General features: G+C 38.7%; 1 protein-coding gene across 2 annotated transcripts in view; it reads left to right on the top strand.

The window, feature by feature from the left end:
* The window catches only part of CDH12 (cadherin 12), a 322,134-nt gene that overhangs the window by 246,997 nt on the left and 49,738 nt on the right, over window positions 1-25,399 (top strand). For both annotated transcript variants that reach the window (XM_088845562.1, XM_055422238.1), the window contains one exon: window positions 10,871-11,058. In XM_088845562.1, the coding sequence (XP_088701688.1) occupies window positions 10,871-11,058 (188 nt within the window). The remainder of the gene's footprint in view (window positions 1-10,870; window positions 11,059-25,399) is intronic.

Here is a 25,399-nt window from a genome sequence, read left to right as displayed (position 1 = left end):
ATTTTGCAACCTCATGGACTATAGCCTGCCAGACTCCTCTGTCCATGGAATTTTCCTGGCAAGACTACTAGAGTGGGTTGCAATTTCCTTCTTCAGGAGATCTTCTCAACTCAGGGATCAAACCCACATCTCCTACACTGGTAGATAGATTCTTTACCACTGACCCAGCAGGGAAGCCCCCAGCTACCAGGGAATCTCCTGACAATTATTAAGTAGTATAAATGGGTTTTTGTTTCATAATTCATTTGGAATTTTTTTGTTGGAATTTTCACTATAAAGTCTTGAGAAATAATATTATAAAGAGTAATTTGTTTCGCACAGAATATAGACACGTTTACTGAATCTAAAAATCAATAGAACTATGGTATTAAATATTAAAAAATTGAAATGTTTGAGCTATGTAAAAAGAAAGAGAGAATTGGAAGGACAGAAAGAGATGTGATAAATATCCTTCCTTTCTTGGGTGCACAAGTCATTTTATCTGTAGAGTCACATCCCTTTCCTGGAAACCTCTTACATCTCTTAATGCTCTCTTCACTATATCTTCATTGATGTTTATTTTATAAACACTGAAAAGAGAAATTTTGCCCAAGTCTATCCAACAGACTCAACCCACCCTGAATTGGAGTGTGCATTCATCAATACAGCTGAAATTAAGAAGAACTTAAATTATTTGTATTTGTAAAGGGCTTATTTGATAAATCAACAATTGTCTCCACTTGACTGACACTAAGGCAGCAAAAAACAAGTAAAGTGAAATAGGCAGACCAAATACAGGACTGTAGTTAGAGCAGAGATAACACTTGATTGGTTCAACTTGCTGACTGTAAGTAGCTACATGGTTGTATCTCAGTTTCCTCATCCGTATGTTGTAGCTGGCGCTATCATATCCTCACAGTCACTTATACACATCTTTCAAACCTGCATTCCGTGGTGTGGTGTTGAAGTAAGCCAGGATGGGAGTTTCACTGGTAAATGAATGACAAGACAGAGGGAAATCCTACAAAGACATCCACTTCTAAACTGAAGCCCCATCTGCCCTGGTCCAGTTTGGCTTGGAGGTGGAGTGGCAGATGAGATAAGTCTTCATTTTGCTTGAGGATCGAAGCATTAAAAAATATGATATACTAGAAATGTCTGATTTCCAAATTCAGATTTTGGTAATTAAAGTCAACATAGGACTGCCTATTTAAATTTAAGCAGAAAAGGCAAATGAAGAAACTCAATAGGAACAGTGAGAGACAAAGGAAAAGGGTTTTATTGAATCTTACACATTGTACTTTTTTAGACTGTTGGTAATATGATGTCATAGTCTGAAAGTTCAGGAAGCTGATCTATACTCCATACGATATTATTACCTTTTCTGTAAAACATGTGAAAACATGCGATATGATGTTTGCTTTCATTTCCTTTTTATTTTCTATAGATATAAAGAAAGATCATTTTGTGTGCTTAGGACTTCTCTTGTGGTTCAGATGGTAAATAATCTGCCTGCAATGCAGGAGACCTGCGTTTGATCCCTAGTATTGGGAAGATCCCTGGAAAAGGGAATGGCAAACCACTCCAGTATGTGTGTGTGTGTTAGTCGTTCAGTCATGTCCAGTATTCTTGCCCAAAGAATTCCATGGACAGCCCACAATGCCTGTGGGCTACAGTGCATTGGGTCACAAAGAGTCACACACACACACACACTTAAGTAATTAAAACACTAAAATGTTTACAAAGCAACATTTTACTTCTCTGTAATTCGGTGGTAAATCATACATACAGATCACTAATGTTTGACTTCAATCACTAAATCAACAGTTTTATAGTAATACACATTTATTTTCTAAATTTTATTTTTTAAATAATTGTTTTACTTTTTTTTTAAAGTATACAATTCAGTGCTTTTTATTATACATACACAGTTGTGTAACCATCACCATGATCTGCTGCTGCTGCTGCTGCTGCTAAGTCACTTCAGTCGTGTCCGACTCTGTGTGACCCCATAGACGGAAGCCCACCAGGCTCCCCCTTTCCTGGGATTCTCCAGGCAAGAACACTGGAGTGGGTTGCCATTTCCTTCTCCAATGTGTGAAAGTGAAAAGTGAATCTAGACTATTTTTATCATCCTCAAAGAAACTGCATACCCATTAGAATAAGCCCTCATCCCACCCCTTTGCCTCCCCAACTCACAGGCATAATTTTATCTGCTTTCTTTGATAGATTTGCCTATCTGTATGCTCCATATAGGGCTTCCGTGGTGGCTCAAAGGTTAAAGCATCTGCCCGCAATGCGGGAGACGTGGGTTCGATCCCTGGGTCGGGAAGATCCCCTGGAAAAGGAAATGGCAACCCACTGCAGTATTCTTGCCTGGAGAATCCCATGGACGGAGGAGCCTGGTGGGCCACAGTCCACGGGGTCGCAAAATGGATTCATACAATATTGAATCCTTTATATCATATGTTTTACTTACCATAACGTGTTTAAAAGTTAGTCCATTTCTTAGCGTGTATCAATAATTAATTTACTTTTAAACACTGGCACACAGTTGACATGCAATATCATGTTAGTTTCAGGTGTACAGCATAGTGATTGGACATTTAAGTTCATCACTAAAAGATTAGTACAGTAGCTCCAATGACCATCGATCCCCATAGACATCTATTACAATGCCATTGATGATAGTCACGACTTTGTACCATACAACACTGTGATTATTTATTTTATAACTGCAAGCATAACCTCTTAGTTCCCTTTACCTATTTTGCCCAAATCCGACACTTCCCTCCCCTTTGGAAATCACCCATTGTTTGTTCTCTGTGTCTGTGTGTGTATGCGTGCATGTTGTCTCTCAGTCGTTTCTGACTCTTTGCGACCCTATGGACTGTAGCCCACCAGGCTCCTCTGTCCTTGGGTTTCTCCAGGCAAGAATACCGGAGTGGGTTGCCATTCCCTTCTATAGAGGATCTTCCTGACCAAGGGATCGATCCCACGTCTCTTGTCTCCTGCGTTGGCAGGTGGATTTTTACCGCTGTGCCACCCAGGAGACCCCATTCTCCTTATCTATGAGTCTGCTTTTGTTTTGTCAGGTTTTTTTTTTAATATTTAAAAAAAATCTTTGTGATGTTGTGTTCGTTTCTGCCATACAACAGTGCAAGTTTTGTTTCTCAAATATCAAATGTAAGTGAGATCATATTTGTCCTTTTCTGTCTTTTTGTATTTTACTTAGCATAATGCCATCTAGATCCAGCCACGTTGCAGCAAATGGCAAGATTTCGTTCTTTTTTTATGGCTGATTTTGTACTATAGCTTGAAATTAGGGAGCATGCTACTTCCAGCTTTATTCTTTTTTCTCAAGATTTCTTTGGCTATTAGTGGTTTTGGGGGGTTTCATACAAATTTTAAGATTTATTTTTCCTGTTCTGTGAAACATATTATTTGTATTTTATTAGAATTGCATTAAATCTTTAGATTGTAGTTTTATCAATGTCTTTTATTTTTCAGAATAGAGGTTTTCACCTCCTTGGATATATTTATTTATAGGTATTTTATTCTTTATGGAACTGTACAGGGGATTGTTTCTTTAATTTTTCTTCCAATATTTCATTACTAGTGTATTGGAATGCAACACATTTCTGCAAATTAATTTGTGATCCTACATCTTCACTGAATTCATTTATTAGTTCTAATAGTTAAGCATAACACTCATATTGATAAATATGTAAGTATATATTAGTATTGACACTGTGAATAATTTCTTGTCACCTGTTTTATATCTTAATCTGTGTTGGACAGGTAGTGCTATTAAGATGTTTCATATGCGTCAAAAGTAGGATGCCCAGAAAATGATGGCAGTGTAATTACATAGTACATCAAAAGCCATCCAAGTTTGGCACAGTTGAAGATTTACTTCAGTTTTGAATTAATCTGAATGACCCTAGCTTTATTGCTGTTGAGTTTCTAGAAGCGATAAAATGTCAAGTCATTGAAAATAAAATGACAGAGTGTAAGCAATCTGACAAGACTAATGCACAGTTTTTCTGACTTGTTCCGTATTCTGCAGGGTTTATTACCAACTGTGATGTTCTACTGAGAAATGCTTGTCTTAATGAGTGCATCTTCCACATTACTAACATGTATACCTCTTATGTAAACAACAGAAAATCCAGTGCTCTGCATGTGTCTGTTTTAGGTACACTAAAACCTCAGTATACAAAAATGATGTAAATGGGAAACCACTGTTTTACTTCTATTATATATTAATTTGGGTTCAGTTCAGTTCAGTTCAGTTCAGTCGCTCAGTCGTGTCCGACTCTCCGCGACCCCATGAATCACAGCACGCCAGGCCTCCCTGTCCATCACCAACTCCCGGAGTTCACTCAAACTCATGTCCACAGAATCGGTGATGCCATCCAGCCATCTCATTCTCCGTCGTCCCCTTCTCCTCCCGCCCCCAACCTTTCCCAGCATCAGAGTCTTTTCCAGTGAGTCAACTCGTCTCATGAGGTGGCCAAAGTATTGGAGTTTCAGCTTTAGCATCAGTCCCTCCAATGAACATCCAGGATGTAAGGCATGTTAATGGAATGTTATTGAGTAGATCTTTTGTGGAGAGGGATAGTATTTCATTTTAATCACAAATTTTCCAATGCCATTAGGTAATTATGAGTTTTGCAGGCTTACTGTATGCTGACAGTTTTTTTAAAAGCTGCTGCTTAACGTATATTGATAGCATAATACAAATAATAGCTATCTTCACGTTTATTGTTATTAGCCTCATAAAATATTCTTTTATAAAACATAGAACTCATATCTCAGCATATTGTCTTGAAAAGGAGAACTTTTTCATCTATGCTCTGTATTATATGCTGTCCTTTAGATAACCTTCCTGAGTTTCAACTTTTTTTCTAATATTCAGTTCAGTTCAGTTCCGACTCTTTGTGACCCCATGAATCACAGCACGCCAGGCCTCCCTGTCCATCACCAACTCCTGGAGTTCACTCAAACTCACGTCCATCGAGTCGGTGATGCCATCCAGCCATCTCATTCTCTGTCGTTCCCGTCTCCTCCCACCCCCAATCCTTCCTAGCATCAGAGTCTTTTCCAGTGAGTCAACTCATCACATGAGGTGGCCAAAGTATCGGAGTTTCAGCTTTAGCATCAGTCCTTCCAATGAACACCCAGGATTGATCTCCTTTAGAATGGACTGGTTGGATCTCCTTGCAGTCCGAGGGACTCTCAAGAGTCTTCTCCAGCACCACAGTTCAAAAGCATCAGTTCTTCCACGATCAGCTTTCTTCACAGTCCAACTCTCACATCCATACATGACCACGGGAAAAACCATAGCCTTGACTAGACGGACCTTGGTTAGCAAAGTAATGTCTCTGTTTTTAATATGTTATCTAGGTTGGTCATAACTTTCCTTCCAAGGAGTAAGCGTCTTTTAATTTCCTGGCTGCAATCAGCATCTGCAGTGATTTTGGAGCCCCCCAAAATAAAGTCTGACACTGTTTCCACTGTTTCCCCATCTATTTCCCAAGAAGTGATGGGACCAGATGCCATGATCTTCGTTTTCTGAATGTTGAGCTTCAAGCCTGGTCTCAATTCTGGCTAAATACTTTGCCTTCATTAATCATAATCTCTAAGTGATAATTCCAGACTAGATTATTTTCCTTGACTTTTTAATTCTATTATTTTTATTTTTAAATATTCAAATGAGAAGCAAACCTAAACCTAAGCCTAACATGTAACTTACTTGCTTCCCTGAAATAGATAGGATAGAGTAAGAAATATTCCAAGGTTATAAATTAGACACATATTTTCCTAAAGATTTCATTCAATACTCCCCTTGCTCCAATGATGCATCACCATCAGTACCATGTACAGCTATTTATGTTTTTAATTTGAAATCCACTACGCTTGACTGTCGCCTGCCAATGCAGGAGACACAGGAGACGCGGGTTCCATCTTTGGGTCAGGAAGATCCCCTGGAGAAGGAAATGACAACCCACTCCAGTATTCTTGCCTGGGAAATCCCATGGACAGAAGAGCCTGGTGGGCCACAGTCCCTAGGGTTGCAAAGAGAGAGACAAGAAGGATTGACTGAGCACACAAAGTCATGTTTCTTAACTAAACACCCTGTTAAAGGAGCATTTATTTTTCAACCAATACCTCCACCACTCTATTTGGAAAAGCTCGAGAACTTTCCTCACACTTATTGATGTACCATGAGAGTAGACCATTACGGATCACACTATAGATTCAAGGTTTTTGGTATTTCTTCTATTCAATATCACGAGCACAGTGAGATGCAAAGGATGCAGACACGTTTCTGATAAACCATAGGCATTAAGAATAAAAGGGGATGACCCAGAGGGAGGATAAAGGAAGCAGGGAGGTGGGAGGGGGTCTCAGGAAGGGGAACTCATGTACACCCGGGGCGGATTCATGTCAATGTATGGCAAAACCAACCAATATAATAGTGTAAAATAATTAGCCTCCAATAAAAAAAATAAAGAGAGAGAGAAATAAAAGAATAAAAGAAATAAACAATATCTCACATGTTCTATGCCTTTTCGTTTTTCTTTGGAGTTTGTGGCTGAGAAGTTTGCTGCTGCTGCGTCACTTCAGTCGTGTCCGACTCTGTGTGACCCCATAGACGGAAGCTGAGAAGTTTAGTACAACTTTAATAACTGTGTTACATGCTTTCTTGCTGTGTTAAACAGGAATTCAGGCATCTTTATGCTTGCTTACATCTCAGGAGAGCTTCAATAGGGTCAGAGTTTAATATGGGTATGGTGAGACACTTATGCTCCAAAGAAACTAGGTTGAAAAAGCTGCATCATGTTCTGATTGTATAATCATGGCTATTTGAACTCATACAAATTCCCCTTGATATCTGTATTTACCTTTTCTGTAGGTGATTAGTATATAAAATGTTACCTATGATTTTATTCTTTTTCTTTGTTCTTGTTGCCTCAAATTCAAATCCTACTTTAAGACCACAAACAGTGAGAGACTCTATAGGCTAGCCTCTCTGTTAAGGGTTTAAGGAATGAAACCTAATGAATCATAATTATAGTCTGTGAAAAATTGCTGGTTGGATAGATAAATATGAGGTTTTCAACCCACATTATTTTGTAATGTCTACAAGTTGGAATCAAGATTGCCGGGAGAAATATCAATAACCTCAGATATGCAGATGACACCACCCTTATGGCAGAAAGGGAAGAGGAACTAAAAAGCCGCTTGATGAAAGTGAAAGAGGAGAGTGAAAAAGTTGGCGTAAAGCTCATCATTCAGAAAACTAAGATCATGGCATCTGGTCCCATCACTCCATGGGGAATAGATAGGGAAACAGTGGAAACAGTGTCAGACTTTATTTTTGGGGGCTCCAAAATCACTACAGATGCTGATTGCAGCCATGAAATTAAAAGACGCTTACTCCTTGGAAGGAAAGTTATGAACAACCTAGATAGCATATTAAGAAGCAGAGACATTACTTTGCCAACCAAGGTCCGTCTAGTCAAGGCTATGGTTTTTCCCGTGGTCATGTATGGATGTGAGAGTTGGACTGTGAAGAAAGCTGATCGTGGAAGAACTGATGCTTTTGAACTGTGGTGCTGGAGAAGACTCTTGAGAGTCCCTTGGACTGCAAGGAGATCCAACCAGTCCATTCTAAAGGAGATCAATCCTGGGTGTTCATTGGAAGGACTGATGCTAAAGCTGAAACTCCGATACTTTGGCCACCTCATGCGATGAGTTGACTCATTGGAAAAGACTCTGATGCTGGGAGGGATTGCGGGCAGGAGGAGGCGGGGACGACAGAGAATGAGATGGCTGGATGGCATCACCGACTCGATAGATATGAGTTTAAGTGAACTCCAGGAGTTGGTGATGGACAGGGAGGCCTGGCATGCTGTGATTCATGGGGTCGCAAAGAGTCTGACACTACTGAGCGACTGAACTGAACTGAACTGAATGCTCCATTATTGCCACTTGAAGTATTCTTATTTGGTCTATGTCTATTTATTTATATAACATTTTCTTTTTTAGAGAGGTTTCTCATATCTCTTTTGAAGGCAGCTATATTGTTAGTGTGTGCATGCTCATGTGTGTGCTAAGTGGTCTCACTCATGTCTGACTCTTTGCAACATCATGGACTGTAGCCCCTGCCTCCTCCGTCCAGGGGATTCTCCAGGCAAGAACACTGGAGTGGGTTGCCATTTCCATCTCCAGGGGATCTTCCCGACCCAGGGGTTGAACCCATGTCTCTTATGCCTCCTTCATTGTCAGGCAGGTTCTTTATCACTAGCGCCACCTGGAAAGCCTGTGTGCTCAGATGTGTTCAACTCTTTGTGACCCCATGGCCTATAACCCACCAAGCTTCTCTGTCTAGAAGATTTCCCAGGCAAGAATACTGGAATGAGTTTTCATTTTCTCCTTCAGGGGATCTTCCCGACCCAGGGATAGAACCCATGTCTCCTGAGCCTCCTGCATTGTCAGACAGATTCTTTACAACTAAGCCATGTTTGAAGCTTTTGAATTATGGTGCTAGAGAAGACTCTTGAGAGTCCCCTGAGCTGCAAGGAGATCAAACCAGTCAATCTTAAAGGAAATCAACCCTGAATATTCATTGGAAGGACTTAAGCTGATACTCCAATATTTTGGCCCCCTGATACAAAGAGATGACTCACTGGAGAAGACCCTCATGCTGAGAAAGACTGATGGCCAAAGGAGAAGGGGCTGGCAGAGGATGAGATGGTTGGATAAAGTCACTGACTCAATGGACATAAGTTTGAGCAAATTCAGCGAGATAGTGAAGGACAAGGAAGCCTGGTGTGCTGCAGTCCATGGGGTCACAAAGAGTCAGATACGACATAGCAACTGAATAATTACAATATGCAGTCAGCTAACTATTAACTGATTAAACAAGAATTTTGTACCACTGCATATTTTCTATTACATGCAAACAAAAGATTTAGGTGAATATTTAACTCTCTTGAGACTAAATATTTGTCCCATTGAGGCAATGTCCATTAAATGGATATAAATAAGGCTAATATAAATAAGAGCAAATGGTATAAATCTTTTTGGGGGAGTGGTAGAAAGGGAGATGGCAAGATTTAAGAGCTACCAGGGCTAATTAATTTATAGAATTTTGAAGCTGATTGTGGAAGAACAATAAAACCTATAAAAACAGTTGGGAGTAAATAATAAATTATTTGGCGGAATCTCCCTAATGTGATTTATTATTTTTTCTCATATCTCTTAAAGGAAATGATTGTAATACTGTAATGTAGCATGTTGAATGAACTTCACCATCCAAAAACATATTTACTTCCTAATTTGATTGCTATAAATGTACCTAGAAGTACTGCTGTTGCTGCTGCTAAGTCACTTCAGTCGTGTCCGACTCTGTGTGACCCCATAGACAGAAGCCCACCAGGCTCCCCCCTCCCTGGGATTCTCCAGGCAAGAACACTGGAGTGGGTTGCCATTTCCTTCTCCAATGTGTGAAAGTGAAAAGTGAAAGTGAAGTCGCTCAGTCCTGTCAGACCCATAGCGACCCCACGGACGGCAGCCTACCAGGCTCCCCCATCCATGGGATTTTCTAGGCAATAGTACTGGAGTGGCTTGCCATTGCCTTCTCCGACCTAGAAGTACAAATCAAATTAATTACCCTGGTTGCTTTACTTATAGGAAATTACAATCCAAAATCAACTAATAGAAATTTTAATCAAAGTCATTATTAATTGAAACTTTGTTCTTTTGCGTTTAGTTTTGATTTTCCTCCTGTTTTCTTTCTTTCCTTATTTTGACTTAGACTAATGTTTAATCAATTAATATTTTTATTGGTGACATATCAATAAAATAACCTATATCTTTTTCTTCATCTCATGCCTTATAAAACTTTTCAAATTCTTATAAACAAAGTATATTTTAATTTTGTGGGATATCATAATTTTTTGTGATTCTGATGTATTTTTTAATAGAGCTTTGATTTTTAGGCTTGCCTCAGTATCAGATTTATAGTAATGTTGGTGCTCCCCCTGGTGGCAAAAAGCAAGCATTTTATTTTTTTCTTTAAAGATAAAATATTGAGAGAGAGAAATTTATGTCCTGATTTTAAAAGTGTGTAAAAATACCTAGAAGAAAATGCTGGGAAAATTGATTAAATATAAGTTTAATATTAGACTATAGTACAATATACTTAAATCCATTATAGATTAAATATATGTATATATATTTAATACATATATACGCATATACTTATTTCAAGGTCATTTTTAGTTTAATGATTATAATCATTGATTAAATATTTCATTTTATTATATTTATATTATATATTTTATAAATATAGGATACATAAATATTAGAATAATATAAATGTTAGGATAAATATTTTATTTTTTAATAAATATTGGGATATGTAACCTTATTTTTCTAAGTATCTAAATGTTTTTCTTCTATTTTCTGTGTGCTCATCTATCTATTCATCTGTCATCTCTCTCTGCATCTTTTAATCTATGTCTTATATCCTGGACTCTTTTACATTAGTACCAATTTATTTCAAGGATATCCTCACCTTCACATTTGATACTAGGTGCAAGTATTAGATGGTGTTAGTATGTAAAACACTTCTTCATAGTAATTTCAACACTTTCTGTTTTTAATGATTGAAATTCTACAACAGAATCCTTTTAAGTGAAAAGTGAAAATACTACTCCTAATTATAACCTTTAACTGGAGAACAAACTGCCTTTTTGTTTTGCACTATTATGTTTTACAGTTGGTTTATTTTCTGTAGACTGTATTTTCAAGCCAAGTAATCTTATATATTTGACTAACTTCACTGTAAACAAAAAATATAAATGTATCTCATCAGGCATTTTCCATCTGAAAGTTCCCGAGTCTTCTCCTGTTGGCTCAGCTATTGGAAGAATAAGAGCCGTGGACCCTGATTTTGGACAAAATGCAGAAATTGAATACAATATTGTTCCAGGAGATGGGGGAAATTTGTTTGACATCGTCACAGATGAGGACACACAAGAAGGAGTTATCAAATTGAAAAAGGTACGTGGACATGCTTTTGAATAGTAGATTACCCAGTGAAAATTAAACACAAAGGAAATGAGAGACATTTTAATTTCCTTTCAATTAGGAATACTTTAAATTAAAAAAATGTCTGGGTAACTAGGAAATATTCATTCCCAACTTTTATTCTGTGATTCAACAGGTATGTATTTTATGCTTGGCTTCCCAAATGGTGCTAGGGGTGAAGAATGTGCCTGCCAATGCACCAGACATAAGAGATGCTGGTTCGATCCCTGGAAGATCCCCTGGAGGAGGGCCTGGAAACCCACGCCAGTATTCTTGCCTGGAGACTATGACGGACAGAGGAGGGCGACAGTAGGGTCACAAAGGGTCCGATACTACTGAAGGAACTTAGCACTCACACACACATGCATGTTTTACACTGAAACAGCGAGGCCTATTAATTCACTTAAGTCATTAAGAAGTTCTTACCAGAGTTTAGGGCTTCACAGCGTCTGTCTCCAATGCGGGAGACCCGGGTTCGATCCCTGGGTCGGGAAGATCCCCTGGAGAAGGAAACGGTAACCCACTCCAGTATTCTTGCCTGGAGAATCCCATGGACGGAGAAGCCTGGCAGCCTACTGTCCATGGGGTTGCAAAGAGTTGGACATGACTGAGCACATGAGCCACACCCCATGCCACCTATTTCACCCACTACCCAACCTCCCCTTCTGTCATCACCAATCAGTTCTCTGTATCTTTGAGCTTGTTTATTTGTTTTAGATTTCATATATAAATGAAATCATATGATATTTGCCTTTCTTTGTCTGACTTATTTCACTTAAATTTACATAATGCCTTCAACGTTCCTCCATGTTGTCATAAACAGCAAGATTTTGTTCTGTATCTCTGTAACTGCAGATTTCATACCCAACAATTCAATCAACTGCCAAATTACTTAGGGGAAAAGTTCCATATAAAATTCTGAAAGACAAAACTTGAAGTTGCTGCATATAGGCAACTATTTACATAGCATTTACTTATATTAGGTATTATAAGTGGTATAAAAATATTTACAGTGTACAGAAAATATGCACAGTTATATGCAAATACTATCATTTTATATAAGGGATCTGAGCATCCTTGGATTTTGGTACCTGCAAGGGGTCTTGGAGTCAGTGCCCTGTGGATACCAAGGGACGACTGTATATACCACATTTTCCTTATCCATTCACCTCTCAGTGGGCATTTGAGTTGCTTCCATATTTTCATTATTATCAATAATGCTGTCTGTTTTTGTTTAGTCACTAAATCGTGTCTGACTTTTGCAACCCCATGGACTGTAACTCTCCAGGCTCCTCTGTCCAAAGATTTCCCAGGCAAGCATGCTGAAGTGGGTGTCCACTTTCTTCTCCATGGGATCTTCCCAACCCAGGAATTGAACCCCCTTCTTCTGCACTGGCAGGCAGGTTCTTTACTATTGAGCCACCAGGGAAGCCCCAAGCAAGCTCCAGGAGATAGTGGAGCACAGAGGAGCCTAGTATGCTACAATCCATGGGGTCATAAAGAGTTGGCCGTGACTTAGCAACTAAATAACAATAACAAAATAATGCAGTGAACATGGGTTTGCATATGTCTTTTTAAGTTAGTGTCCAACTCTTTGTGACCCCATGGACCATAGCCCACCAGGCTCCTCCATCCATGGAATTTTCCAAACAAGAGTACAGGAGTGGGTTGCCATTTCCTTCTCCAGGGAATCTTCCCAGCCCAGGGATCGAACCCAGGTCTCCCGCATTGCAGGCAGATGCTTTACCATCTGAGTTACCAGGGGAGTCCACTTTGTGTGCAACCTACATACTGTTTTCCATAATGGCTACACCAGTTTATATTTGCACCAATAGTGTACAAAGACTCTTTTTTCCTCATATTCTCTCCAACACTATTTTTTTTTTTTTGGTCTTTTTGATAATAACCAATCTAGCACATATGAGGTGGTATCTCATTAAGCTGTTAACCTTTCCCTGGTGATTAGTGATGTTCAGCATCTCTTCATGTACTACTTGGCCTATAGTTCTTTAAATAGATTTTGTTTTTGGAGGGAAAGCTCTATTAAAAGACTATTTATGGATATATACAGAGAGTTCTCAGAAAACTGTATCTTCAACTTAGTCCCAGGAAAAGTAGATGTACAATAATAAATGTGTATGTAAATATCAACAGCAGTGTTTAGGTTCCATAATGACCTTAAAATTACTTTTGGAAACATTTCTCTCAATAGCTCAGCATAGAATTTCAGTGAAGATTTCTGATATGAAATCAAATTCATATAGAAATTATATTCTTAAGTATATCACATGCATATAGGAAGTCTAAAAATACATATTCTCCGTTTGAATATATCTGTTTTTAAATATCATGCTATTTTTTGTTTTTGGAGTGATTTTCTTTTTTATCTCCCTAAAGAATAAATTTCACAGCATCATCTTTCAAGATTTGAAATAGATCAACTGGAATTCCATCACCTCCACTAGCTTTGTTCGTAGTGATGCTTTCTAAGGCCCACTTGACTTCACATTCCAAGATGTCTGGCTCTAGGTCAGTGATCACGTTATCGTGACTATCTTGGTCGTGAAGATCTTTTTTGTACAGTTCTTCTGTGTATTCTTGCCACCTCTTCTTAATATCTTCTGCTTCACTTTGGCCACCTCATGGGACGAGTTGACTCACTGGAAAAGACTCTGATGCTGGGAAAGGTTGGGGGCGGGAGGAGAAGGGGATGACCGAGAGTGAGATGGCTGGATGGCATCACCGACTCTGTGGACATGAGTTTGTGTGAACTCCGGGATTTGGTGATGGACAGGAAGGCCTGGAGTGCTGTGATTCATGGGGTCGCGGAGAGTTGGACACGACTGAGCGACTGAACTGAACTGAAAGAATAAATTAAAATGCTTAAAATTCTCTAAAACACACATTCTTGTTATAATTGCATTTCCAAAATCTTTATTTAGTTTCCTTTTACTATTTTTCCCTTTCTCCTCTTTCTCCATGCATGGAAGATATAAGTGGATTAAAAATGATGGTCAAGTTTACATGAGCTTCTCAGAATGAAAAAAAGGCATTTTTATTTTTTAAACCTCAACTTGGGTTCAGTTTATGAGCACTGTGACAATGCCATTTCACTGTGTCCCTCTGAATTCAGAATCACATTATGCAACTTTATATATCTCTCCAAGGCACAAGATACTGCTTTTTTATTTTTTTAAGAAACTATTCTTATTTTATACTTACATCCTATTGCACTAAGGAAAGTATGAATAAATAAAAAGCGCCCTATATATTGCTGAGTATCACAACAATAGAAACAATAACAAAGTCAGGATAATATAACTTAAATTTTTTTGTCACATCTAATAATTAGGCCATGGGTTGCTTTTAAAATGAGAGAAGAAGTAATTTTAAATTCAGTTATTCCATTCTTACAAGAAAAGCTGAATTAAATATACGTTTTTAGTCCATAGTTTTTATATCTTACTGGATAAGTGAGAATGTGCATGCTAAGTTGCTTCAGTTGTGTATGACTCTATGTGACCCTATGAACCACAGCCTGCCTGTCCAAGGGATTCTCCAGGCAAAAATTCTGGAGAGGACCGCCATGCCCTCCGGTAGGGGATATTTCGTAACCAGGGATCGAACCCGAGTCTCTTATGCCTCCTGCACTGGTAGGTGGGTTCTTTACCACTAGCACCACCTAAGAAGCCCATAAGTGAGGATAAATATATATTTACTGGATATAAATGTAAAGTTAACATGAGTTATAAATATTCAAGAACTGAAAATACATATTTATGTACATGCACACTGCGGTTTTCTTGTTACTGATTAAGAGATTCAGGCAGTTAAATACTGTGATGAATACTTATATGGTGCAAAAGAGCAATCTTAATAATTTGACTAATTTCTAAAGCAGCTCTGTACTATTTTTACAATATATCTATTGGGAACTCAAATAAGTAATGATAGCATCTATTTAAAATAAAGAAGAGTAAAGCAATTTCCTATTTATTTTAAAATAAGTAAAACTTCTTCCTTACTATTTTGCTACTACATAACAATATTATTTCATTTCAAATAATCGTGATAACAGTAAATCCAAAGGAGAATTATTTTTGTTTTTCCTTAAAAACGTAAGAGATAAAGCAATTTATTCTTACTCGAGATTTTAAATAAATAGGCTAAACTCTCTACTGATTCCACTGGACATTTTACTTATGCCCTGTTGTCACTAAACTCCTTAAGGGAGTTCAGTTCAGTTCAGTTCAGTTCAGTCGCTCAGTCGTGTCCGACTCTCCGCGACCCCATGAATCACAGCACGCCAGGCCTCCCTGTCCATCACCAACTCCTGGAATACACTCAAACTCATGTCCACAGAGTCGGTGATGCCATCCAGCCATCTCATTCTCCGTCGTTCCCTTCTCCTCCCGCCCCCAACCTTTCCCAGCATCAGAGTCCTTTCCAGTGAGTCAACTCGTCGCATGAGGTGGCCAAAGTATTGCAGTTTCAGCTTTAGCATCAGTCCCTCCAATGAACATCCAGGATTGATCTCCTTTAGAATGGACTGGTTGGATCTCCTTGCAGTATAAGGGACTCTCAAGTTAATCGACATCAATTGTTTTGGTAGCACAGCACCACCACGTGGCTGATTTTGGAAAAACTCTTAGAACAAAAAATCAATTAGGAATACTTGTTTGGGCTTCCCAGGTGGCACAGCGGTAAAGAATCCGCCTGCGAGGCAGAAGACACAGGAGAACCGGGTTTTATCCCTGGGTTGGGAAAATCCCCTGAAGAAGGAAATGGCAACCCACTCCAGTATTCTTGCGTGGAAAATCCCATGGACAGAGGAGCCTGGCTGGCTACGTACAGGCCATGGGGTCACAGACAGTCCAACACGACTGGGCAGGCACTCAACTGTTTTACATAGTCAAGCATGTATTTATTGTTTTTACCAAACATGAACATTTCAGAGAAAATGCAAGGTGGTCTTTGTTTCTGTAAATATTATATTATTTTCGTAGTTGTCATTTTCTTTTTTTAAGCATCTCATCTAACTTTCCTGATAGCTCAGTTGGTAAAGAATCCGCCTGCAGTGCACGAGACCCCAGTTCTATTCCTGGGTTGGGAAGACCCCCTGGAGAAGGGACACGATACCCACTCCAGTATTCTGGCCTGCGGAATTCCATGGGCAGTATAGACCATGGGGTCACAAAGAGTCCCACACAATTCAGCAACTTTCACTTTCACTTTCTTTCACCTAACTTCCCCAGTCTCAACTCTTAACTCGCCCCCAAGTTAACATAACCAATGAAGATTGTTTTCTGCCTTGTAAACATTTCTAACGTGTGTATGGTAGTCTTTTCACACTCAAAGTGTCTAAAGCTGAATTTCTTTACTTCTCCCAACAGTAGTGTGTCTGCTCCCATTTTCTTCTTCCTGGTTAAAGCCCTACTTCCTCTCCAGTTCCTTAAAGCAGAAATCTAGACTTATTTTTATGCCACTTCTATTACCACTGAATTCCCCTTACCGAATAGCATGGGAAGCCCAGCCACTGATCCCCTCCCATACTTGAATTAAAATTTCCTCCTCATGGGTTGACTTGCAATCATCCTTGTTTCTTCTTTCCACTATTACAATGGCTATTCTCTGAGCCACGTGCCTAGTGTTCATCTATTTCCTTTCTGAGTGAATTTTGCTTTTGCCCTTCATGTGTTTCTGGGTTCCATCACTGTTAAGATAATGAGAAGACAGCATGTTTTCTATTACCATCCCCTGCATACACACACATGAACACACACACACCTGTACACACACACATATATGCACACATTCACTCACTACATGCCAACCGCACCAAACTCATTGCAATTTCTACTGAAGACGCTGTGCTATTTTTCCAGCTACATAGAAAGTAGCATCCTTCCTGAGCATTTCTGTTCATTTTTTCCTGTTTTTCAACAAGGCTCTCACCCATGTCTCTCACCAAAGACTTCCTTGTGTCCCCCAGGCAATACTGATCCCACCTTACTTTCTTCCCCAAAAGTTACCATTTCTGGCCAAGCACATATGAGACTTTATGGTGGCTCAAACTTTAAATGCATTTGATCTTTCTACTATAGTTTAATCCCCTAAAGACACTTTGCCATTACTATATTTGTGTCACCATGATAAAGGAAATGCTTGACATATGTGGGTATTTAAATTTATTTTTTAAAAATGTCTCATGTTGGGTTTATTGCTTTAATTTCAGATGCAATATTGTTCTTAGTCCTCACATACCATGCAGAGTTCAACATATTTTTAAGCTATTTAGAAAAATATTGTTTCACAGATTATGCAAATGGGAAATATGAAACTCATTGGAGAAAAGCAACTTCTTCAAGACTACACAAGTTGCATTCAATTTATAGTATATGTTTTAAAAGCACATGGTTTTAACTATTGTAAAGAACGATATAGGTTGGAAGTAAAATGTGACAGTGGTCATACAATAATTTAAAAATATAACTGTCCCTCCAGATGGTCATGATTTATACTGCATGTGTCTATAAAATGCATAATTTGCTTAGATATTTATAACAGTTGATGAAATCTTCTCTTTCTCAGGGAAAATATCACCATAAGCCCTCAGATAAAACACTAGATGTTCTTCTAATTCTCTTTTGTATTATGTTTTTCTTAGTGAATTTGTTTGAAAAATTATTGTCACTGAAATACAGGCTTAGATATGATGCTATGACTCTTAATGCATTAAATTATCAAAAATTTGCAGTCCTGCACAAAATCCTTGATAACTTGCCCATATAAAAATTAGATTCATTTCTAATGCATAGTACTATAACAGTGTTTATAGAGATACATTGTATTAAGTGTATATTTCTTCAGTTTAATATTTTTTTGACAGACACTTTTCATCCTGTAATTTTACTTCTTTCAGAGTTCTTTTTTTATTTTAACTTTAAAACTGAAATATTGTTTACATTTATCAGAAGTAAAATCTGTTTTAAAAATGGCCAGATTTCATTGTTTTTCCCTCTTACTAAAGGAACATTCTCATCTGAAAATGTGACAACTTTTAAAAGTCAAACAAAATAACGTTTGGCTATTTTTTGTGTGAAACACTGAGTTGAATTTCTTCCTCAGTGTAGATGATACCAGGCCCTCCCATAGCTCTCTCTCATGTAAATACACACACATTCTTCCTCATCTATCCCCCGATATGCTATACACATGTGTCTTTCAAGTTTTGGATTTTTCCATAGCACTTATGATCACTTTGGACGCTACAGTTTGCTTATTTATCTTACTGTTGTCCCTCAAATCCCAGAAGAGAGTGAACTCCATGGGGGATTTTTGTCCATTTCCAACATCTATCATGATATCTAGCACACTGTAGGATGTGTGTGTGCGCGTGCTCAGTTGCTTCAGTAGTGTCCAACTCTGCAACCCATGGACTGGAGACTCGCAGGCTTCTCTGTCCACGGGGTTCTCCAGGGAAGAATACTGGAGTGGGTTGCCACATGCTTCTCCAGGGGACTTTCCAGATCCAGGGACTAAACCAGCACCTCCTGTATCTCCTGCATTATAGGCAGATTCTTTACCGCTGAGCCACAAGGGAAGCCCACACAGTTGGATATTTAAGCAATATGTGTGGAAAAGAGGAATAAAATATGCAGGAATTTTGCCCTTAATTTCCTCCCTAAGGTTCAATTCCCTCAGATTTCCTCATACCTCTTTGCATCCCACTTCCAGCAATACATCCTCAGAGAAGTGTATCCTGTCTGCTCTGTGTAATGTCTCCCCAACTGGTTTTCCTTCCCATTAGAATTGTTTTCCTCATAAATCTTACCACTAACTGAAAATAATTATTTATTTATCATTTGTTCTGTCTACCCCTCTTCTATAAAAAGAAAAAAAAAGGACTTAATTTAACTCATGAACCAAGAAATCTTCAGTTCCTACTGTAATAAAATCTAATCAAATATTTGATTCAAATTAAGCAGATTTAAATACATTTGAATAAATCAATTAAAGTAGTTACAGACATCATCTATGAATGATGTAATATGTAACTTGAGTACTGGTAGCGTTCTAGAGTGATTTCTTATAGAATAAGAAAGTGCTAGGAACAAATAAATGAATTGATTACGGTATTGATCAAAACTACTTAATTGACTGGGGAACTTGACTTTCCCTATAAAATGATGCTTGATCTGAAAGTCAGGTCGTTCAGCCTGGTATCATAAAGGCTTCCCAGGTGGCGCTAGTGGTAAAGAACCTACCTGCCAATGCAGGAGACATAAGAAATGAAAGTTTGATCCCTGGGTTGGGAAAATCCCCTGGAGGAGGGTATGGCAACCCACTCCAGTATTCTTACCTGGAGAATCTCCATGGACAGAGGAGCTTGGTGGGATATGGGCCATAGGGTCACAAAGAGTCTGACATGACTAAAGTGACTTAGCACATGCATACACACACATTGGTATAATAAACTTACTTTACAAGAACTTGTTCATAGTGTCTTTTTAACCTTGTTCATTCTAGTATAAATCTGTTTTCTAGTTGCTTGCTTGCAAAGCATCTTCTTTACGTTACAGCCTTCAGTTATTGAGTTCATTGAGAATTTTCTTTCCATTAACCATTAAGATCTATAATATGATTGAAAGAGTAGAGTTGTTTCTAAGGGATGCATTTTGTTCAGAGGGAGGACTCTACTACTATGGTGAAAGATATACATGTTCATCATAAAAACTGAAGCTATATCAGTTCAGTTCAGTTTCTCAGTCGTGTCCAACTCTTGGTGACCCCATGGACTGCAGTACACCAGGCCTCCCTGTCCATCACCAACTCCCTGGGTTTACTCAAACTCATGTCCATTGAGTCGGTGATGCCATCCAACCATCTCATCCTCTGTTGTCCCCTTCCCCTCCTGCCTTCAGTCTTTCCCAGCATCAGGGTCTTTTCAAATTGAGTCAGTTCTTCGCATCAGGTGGCCAAAGAATTGGAGTTTCAACTTCATCATCAGTTTTTCCAATGAACATTCAGGACTGATTTCCTTTAGGATGGACTGGTTGGATCTCCTTGCAGTCCAAGGGACTCTCAAGAGTCTTCTCCAGCACCACAGTTCAAAAGTATCAATTCTTCAGTGCTCAGTTTTCTTTATAGTCCAACTCTCTCATCCATACATGACTACTGGAAGAACCATAGCCTCAACTATATAGAAGAATAGAAAGTAAAGAGTGATGAAAGCAGAAGCTATTGTGGGTCAGAGTAGAGTATAAATGGGTCTTATGCTCAGGGTCTTCCAGGCTAAAATCAAGGTATAGACCAGGGCTACAACTTATCTGAGGCTGAGAGTCTTTTTTGTTTTTTTGTCTCCCTAAGGTTACTAGTTTGGGCAGAATTCATTTTTTTATGGCTTTACGACTGCTGGCCCTTCTTACTTTGCAGGCTGTTGGTCAAGGTCCAGTCTCAGTTACCATATGCACCCCAGGCAGGTGGGCTCCTACATCACAAATGTACTTCTTCAAGGCCAGGAACAATTAGTAGCTTCTGCTAAACCTCACACGATTACATCAGACCCTTTAAAGAAAAATCTCCCTTGTAATTAACTCAATGTTAAGTGATTGAAGACCTTGATTATATTTGCCTTATTTTTCCATAAAACTTAGCAAATTCATGGTGTAATACTGTACTCCATGATTTCAGTTCAGAGGACCCTCACACACTCAAGGGCATAAATTTATGAGAGATTATAGAAGAGATTATATTGTCCTTGGGGGCAAGAATCTTCGGGAGAGGTTGGAATTCGGTCTACCAAAGCTGCGTCTCAGATTCCTCAAAATATAACTCTAGCTATCCATTTTTGCTCAACATTTTCTGGAAAAGTGACAAGGTCTGCTCTTCCCTCTTTGAAATGAGAAAATCATTTGGCACTTAATATTTTATGTAGCTTTACATGATCTGGATCTCAGCAAAGTAAAAGCAGAGAAAGTGGATAAAAAGGTAGAAACAAAAAGATAATATCTTGATTAATTTCTCCCTTTATATTCTAAAGAACAGTTAAAAATATCTTATTTCATTTCTCCACAGTTGTTTTCTTACCATACTACTCCCTACAATGTGAATTACCTCTTGAAAACTCTGGCTTTGCTAACTTTCCTTTATTGAAACATCCCTAGGAGATGAAACTACTCAACTAAATTCTCTTCAATCAATCATTTCCTTACTTTTCTAGAAAGGTTTATAAAATTGAATGTGCCCCAAGCAGTACCACAAAGTTTTCTATTTAATGTGGCAGAACTAAATTAACTTCATCATAATGGATTTCTGTTATAGAATATGATTCATTTCCTAACAATAACAAAAAATTCTGTTTTTTTTCCATACTTATTTCAAATAATAAGATTTTTGTTGATTGCAAAGTTAGACGAATTTCATACCTCAGCACCACCCCATCTTACCCCATAGCCACAAAAAGTGGAGGACAGTCTGTCAGATGAGCTGGATAAATTCAACTAGAAAGAGACTGGTATTGATTTTTTTTTCCCCCCTCTCTTTCTGAGTTATCCAGTTTTATAAAATGGCATTACCTAAGGGCCAGGATCATGAAGAAGCAAGGCCATCTAAGATATTACTGTGGCATTTCTCCTACAATTTTCATCAGTTATTTGATCACTGCAGGATGTAAGTTTTCAGTCGTAAAAAAATATCTGTATGTACAGAAAGTTTATTTTATCTCACTCTTTATCTCCACAACCACTAAATATTTGCCTGCAGTGACAGGTCAGGAGTTCTTAAAAGACAGAAATTATGTTTGATCTCCTAAAACAAAATGTAGAAAAAGTTTTTTTTTTTAAATTTTCCCTTCATTTCTGGGCTTGAAATGACTTCTGAAGTGGGGAGACAAGACCATCAGTGGCAAGTCCATAACAGTGGCATGTTTGTTAAGTAGGTAAATAAAACTGAGATCTTGTCAAGAAAGAATCTGCCTGATCCCACAATCAGAAGCCTTCCAATATCTAGGAGAAGTAGAGAGGGAAAGGAAGAATAGCTGGTACCAACTTCTTCATTTTAAGGAAGTTAATTCTGGTCCAGAGAAGGGTGTAAATGTCAGCCAAGGCAGGTCAAATAGCTTTCTAGACAAACGGACCAAAGGTGAAGTCAAACTTGTCTTACACCAGAAGTTACAGATAACTATGATAAAAATTATACTGTTTAATATTTATGGAGAATTTGGAGTTTGCATAAGGCAAACTATATTTTATAAGTTACCTTAAACTAGCTTGTTCAGCTTATAAATTATACATAACTCAGATATCTCTTTGGCATCCAATTTTCCCTTGAATACATCAAAAGATGGGGGACTTAGTACTTATACAAACAACTCAGTCATTAAGCAAGATGGAAAGCCTTACTATATTTATCTCTTCTGTCCTCCTGGCATGTTTTCCAGGTCTTAATACCATGTAGGCAATCAATATCTTTTAACATTAATTTAATTTTGAATGGTTTTATTTGTTAGAAACGTCTTCCTTTTTAACTTAAAATTGACATATTTAGTAAACTAAATTATTGTTAACTCCCCATTGAAAGACTTATAGAGTATGCCAAACTGATGTTCAACATGACAGCCCTTCAATATTTGAAAAGGTTTGTCCTTTTTTTGTCTTGATCTTCTTCATTCCAGGTAAAAGTTCTCAGTAATTGTAACAGTTTTGTGTTTTTGGTTTGAATGATATTTGCTATCCTATTCTGGCAACTGGTTGTCTTTTCTTCAGCCCAATTCCTTTAACAAAACACAATAGTTTAAGCTGTAGGCTGATCAAACCAGTAGCATTATGGGATCATGCCTTTATTGAGATATTATGTTTCTATCTGTGTAACCAATAGCCCCAATATCAACTATGGCATATTATGCAATAGCTGTACTTATATTAGCTTTAAGACAAATGAAAAGTCTTAGAAAGGAGATGGAAGTTGAAGAAAATCAGTACTATATGAAAAACTTATGAGCTGAATAAATGAAAATATAAAAACTAAAAGCATTGAATCAAAGGCAAATAAATATATGAGTAAAAATTGGACAAATTAAACAAAGTAAAGGGAATAAGTATAAGGAAAATATAGAGCCCCCTGAGTGAAAATTACTGTGAAAGAGACTTTATTTCAGGTCTGAGAAGTGTTACTGTTTGCTATAATAAACTTGATTAGTTTGTGATTTTTTGATTTCACAGCAATTTTTTTTTCCTTTTCTTTTTCCTTCTTCACAGGAAATGCATAAAACAGCAATCTTGTACTTAAAAGAGTGAAAGGTACCCACTTTATTTCCCCCAGGTGTACTAAGGCCAAAAAGGGACGTGTCAACACGACAATTAGCGCATCATTGGAGTCATACTAGAGGGAATTAATTGAGAAAGCAGAAACTTCTAAAGGTCCCAGAAAATCACTGTTAATTAACTATATTCATGTTAATTTCATGTTGTCTTAGTTTGTCATAGGTGATTAGAAGTCAGAGCAAGTGACCTTAAAGTTTTCATTTTAATTAAGCACTGTAGCAGCAGCATATTTCTATAATGTGATATTTCCAGTTATTGGGAACATAAAACTGATATTCAGAAAAAGGGTAAATGTAAGCAAAGTGAAAAATCAAGGATCAATGACTCCAGGGACAAATTGCATCCAAATGTTCTGTATAATGTTGTTCTTTAATTATATATGCTCAAAGCCTTAATGCTTGGTCAAATATCCTGATAATGCATTATAGTACCTACCAATGATATGTGTAAAGCTGACAACACAAAGGCCCAAAACTAGACCTTGCTGCTTGGAAGACTGAAGGCACAAGGAGAAGAGGTCAACAGAGGATGACATGGTTAGATAGCATAACCAATTCAATGCACATGAGTTTGAGCTAACTCTGGGAGATAGGGAAGGACAGGGAAGCCTGGTGTGTGTAGTCTCTGGGGTCACAAAGACACAGATAGGACTTAGAAACAGACCTTAGCAACACAGATAGACTTTTTACAGCAAAAACACTTAAACATTCAAAAATATTTAATAGAAAAGGGTATTATCGTCAAAATAATAAAAAATCATCCAACAACAAAATACATTTTGCTATGCTAAATTCTCAGCTGAAATGGAAAAAAAAAAGCATTAATTTCAATTTTGTAGTATTTGTAATTACTGCATAGATCCACCAGATGTCAGTATTGGATAAGAGCAGAAAATACTTCCTTCATAGATACTTGATTTGCTGTTGTAACTAGTCACAGGAAAGGAATAAGCCCTTCCTAGAAGGCAATGCGGAGAAGGCAATGGCAAGCCACTCCAGTACTCTTGCCTAGAAAATCCCATGGATGGTTGAGCCTGGTGGGCTGCAGTCCGTGGGGTCGCTAAGAGTCGGACACGACTGAGTGACTTCACTTTCACTTTTCACTTTCACACACTGGAGAAGGAAATGGCAACCCACTCCAGTGTTCTTGCCTGGAGAATCCCAGGGACGGGGGAGCCTGGTGGGCTTCCGTCTATGGGGTCACACAGAGTCGGACACGACTGAAGTGACTTAGCAGCAGCAGCAGCAGCAGAAGGCAATGGCAAGCTACACCAGTGTTCTTGCCTGGAGAATCCCAGGGACGGGGGAGCCTGGTGGGCTTCCGTCTATGGGGTCACACAGAGTCGGACACGACTGAAGTGACTTAGCAGCAGCAGCAGAAGGCAATGGCAAGCTACACCAGTGTTCTTGCCTGGAGAATCCCAGGGAGGGCGGAGCCTGGTCGGCTGCCGTCTATGGGGTCGCACAGAGTTGGACAAGACTGAAGCGACTTAGCAGGAGCAGCAGCAGCAGCATGTGTGTGCCGGAGAAGGCAATGGCACCCCACTCCAGTACTCTTGCCTAGAAAATCCCATGGATGGAGGAGCCTGGTAGGCTGCAGTCCGTGGGGTCGCTAAGGGTCGGACACGACTGAGCGACTTCACTTTCACTTTTCACTTTCATGCACTGGAAATGGAAATGGCAACCCACCCCAGTGTTCTTGCCTGGAGAATCCCAGGGACAGAGGAGCCTGGTGGGCTGCCATCTATGGGGTCGCACAGAGTCGGACACGACTGAAGCGACTTAGCAGCAGCAGCATGTATGCGCATATGTCATTTTAATATATCCGTTCCGATCCGTCGCTCAGTCGTGTCCGACTCTATGCGACCCCGTGGACTGTAGTCTACCAGGCTTCTCCGTCCATGGGATTCTCCAGGCAAGAATACTGGAGTGGGTTACCGTTTCCTTCTCCAGGGGATCTTCCCGACCCAGGGATCGAACCCGGGTCTCCCG

This window comes from Moschus berezovskii, chromosome 18 (genome assembly GCF_049115385.1).
Source record: "Moschus berezovskii isolate FMDL1 chromosome 18, NW_MosBer_1.0, whole genome shotgun sequence".
Classification (NCBI taxonomy): domain Eukaryota; kingdom Metazoa; phylum Chordata; class Mammalia; order Artiodactyla; family Moschidae; genus Moschus; species Moschus berezovskii.
This window is presented reverse-complemented; position numbering and strand designations above follow the sequence as displayed.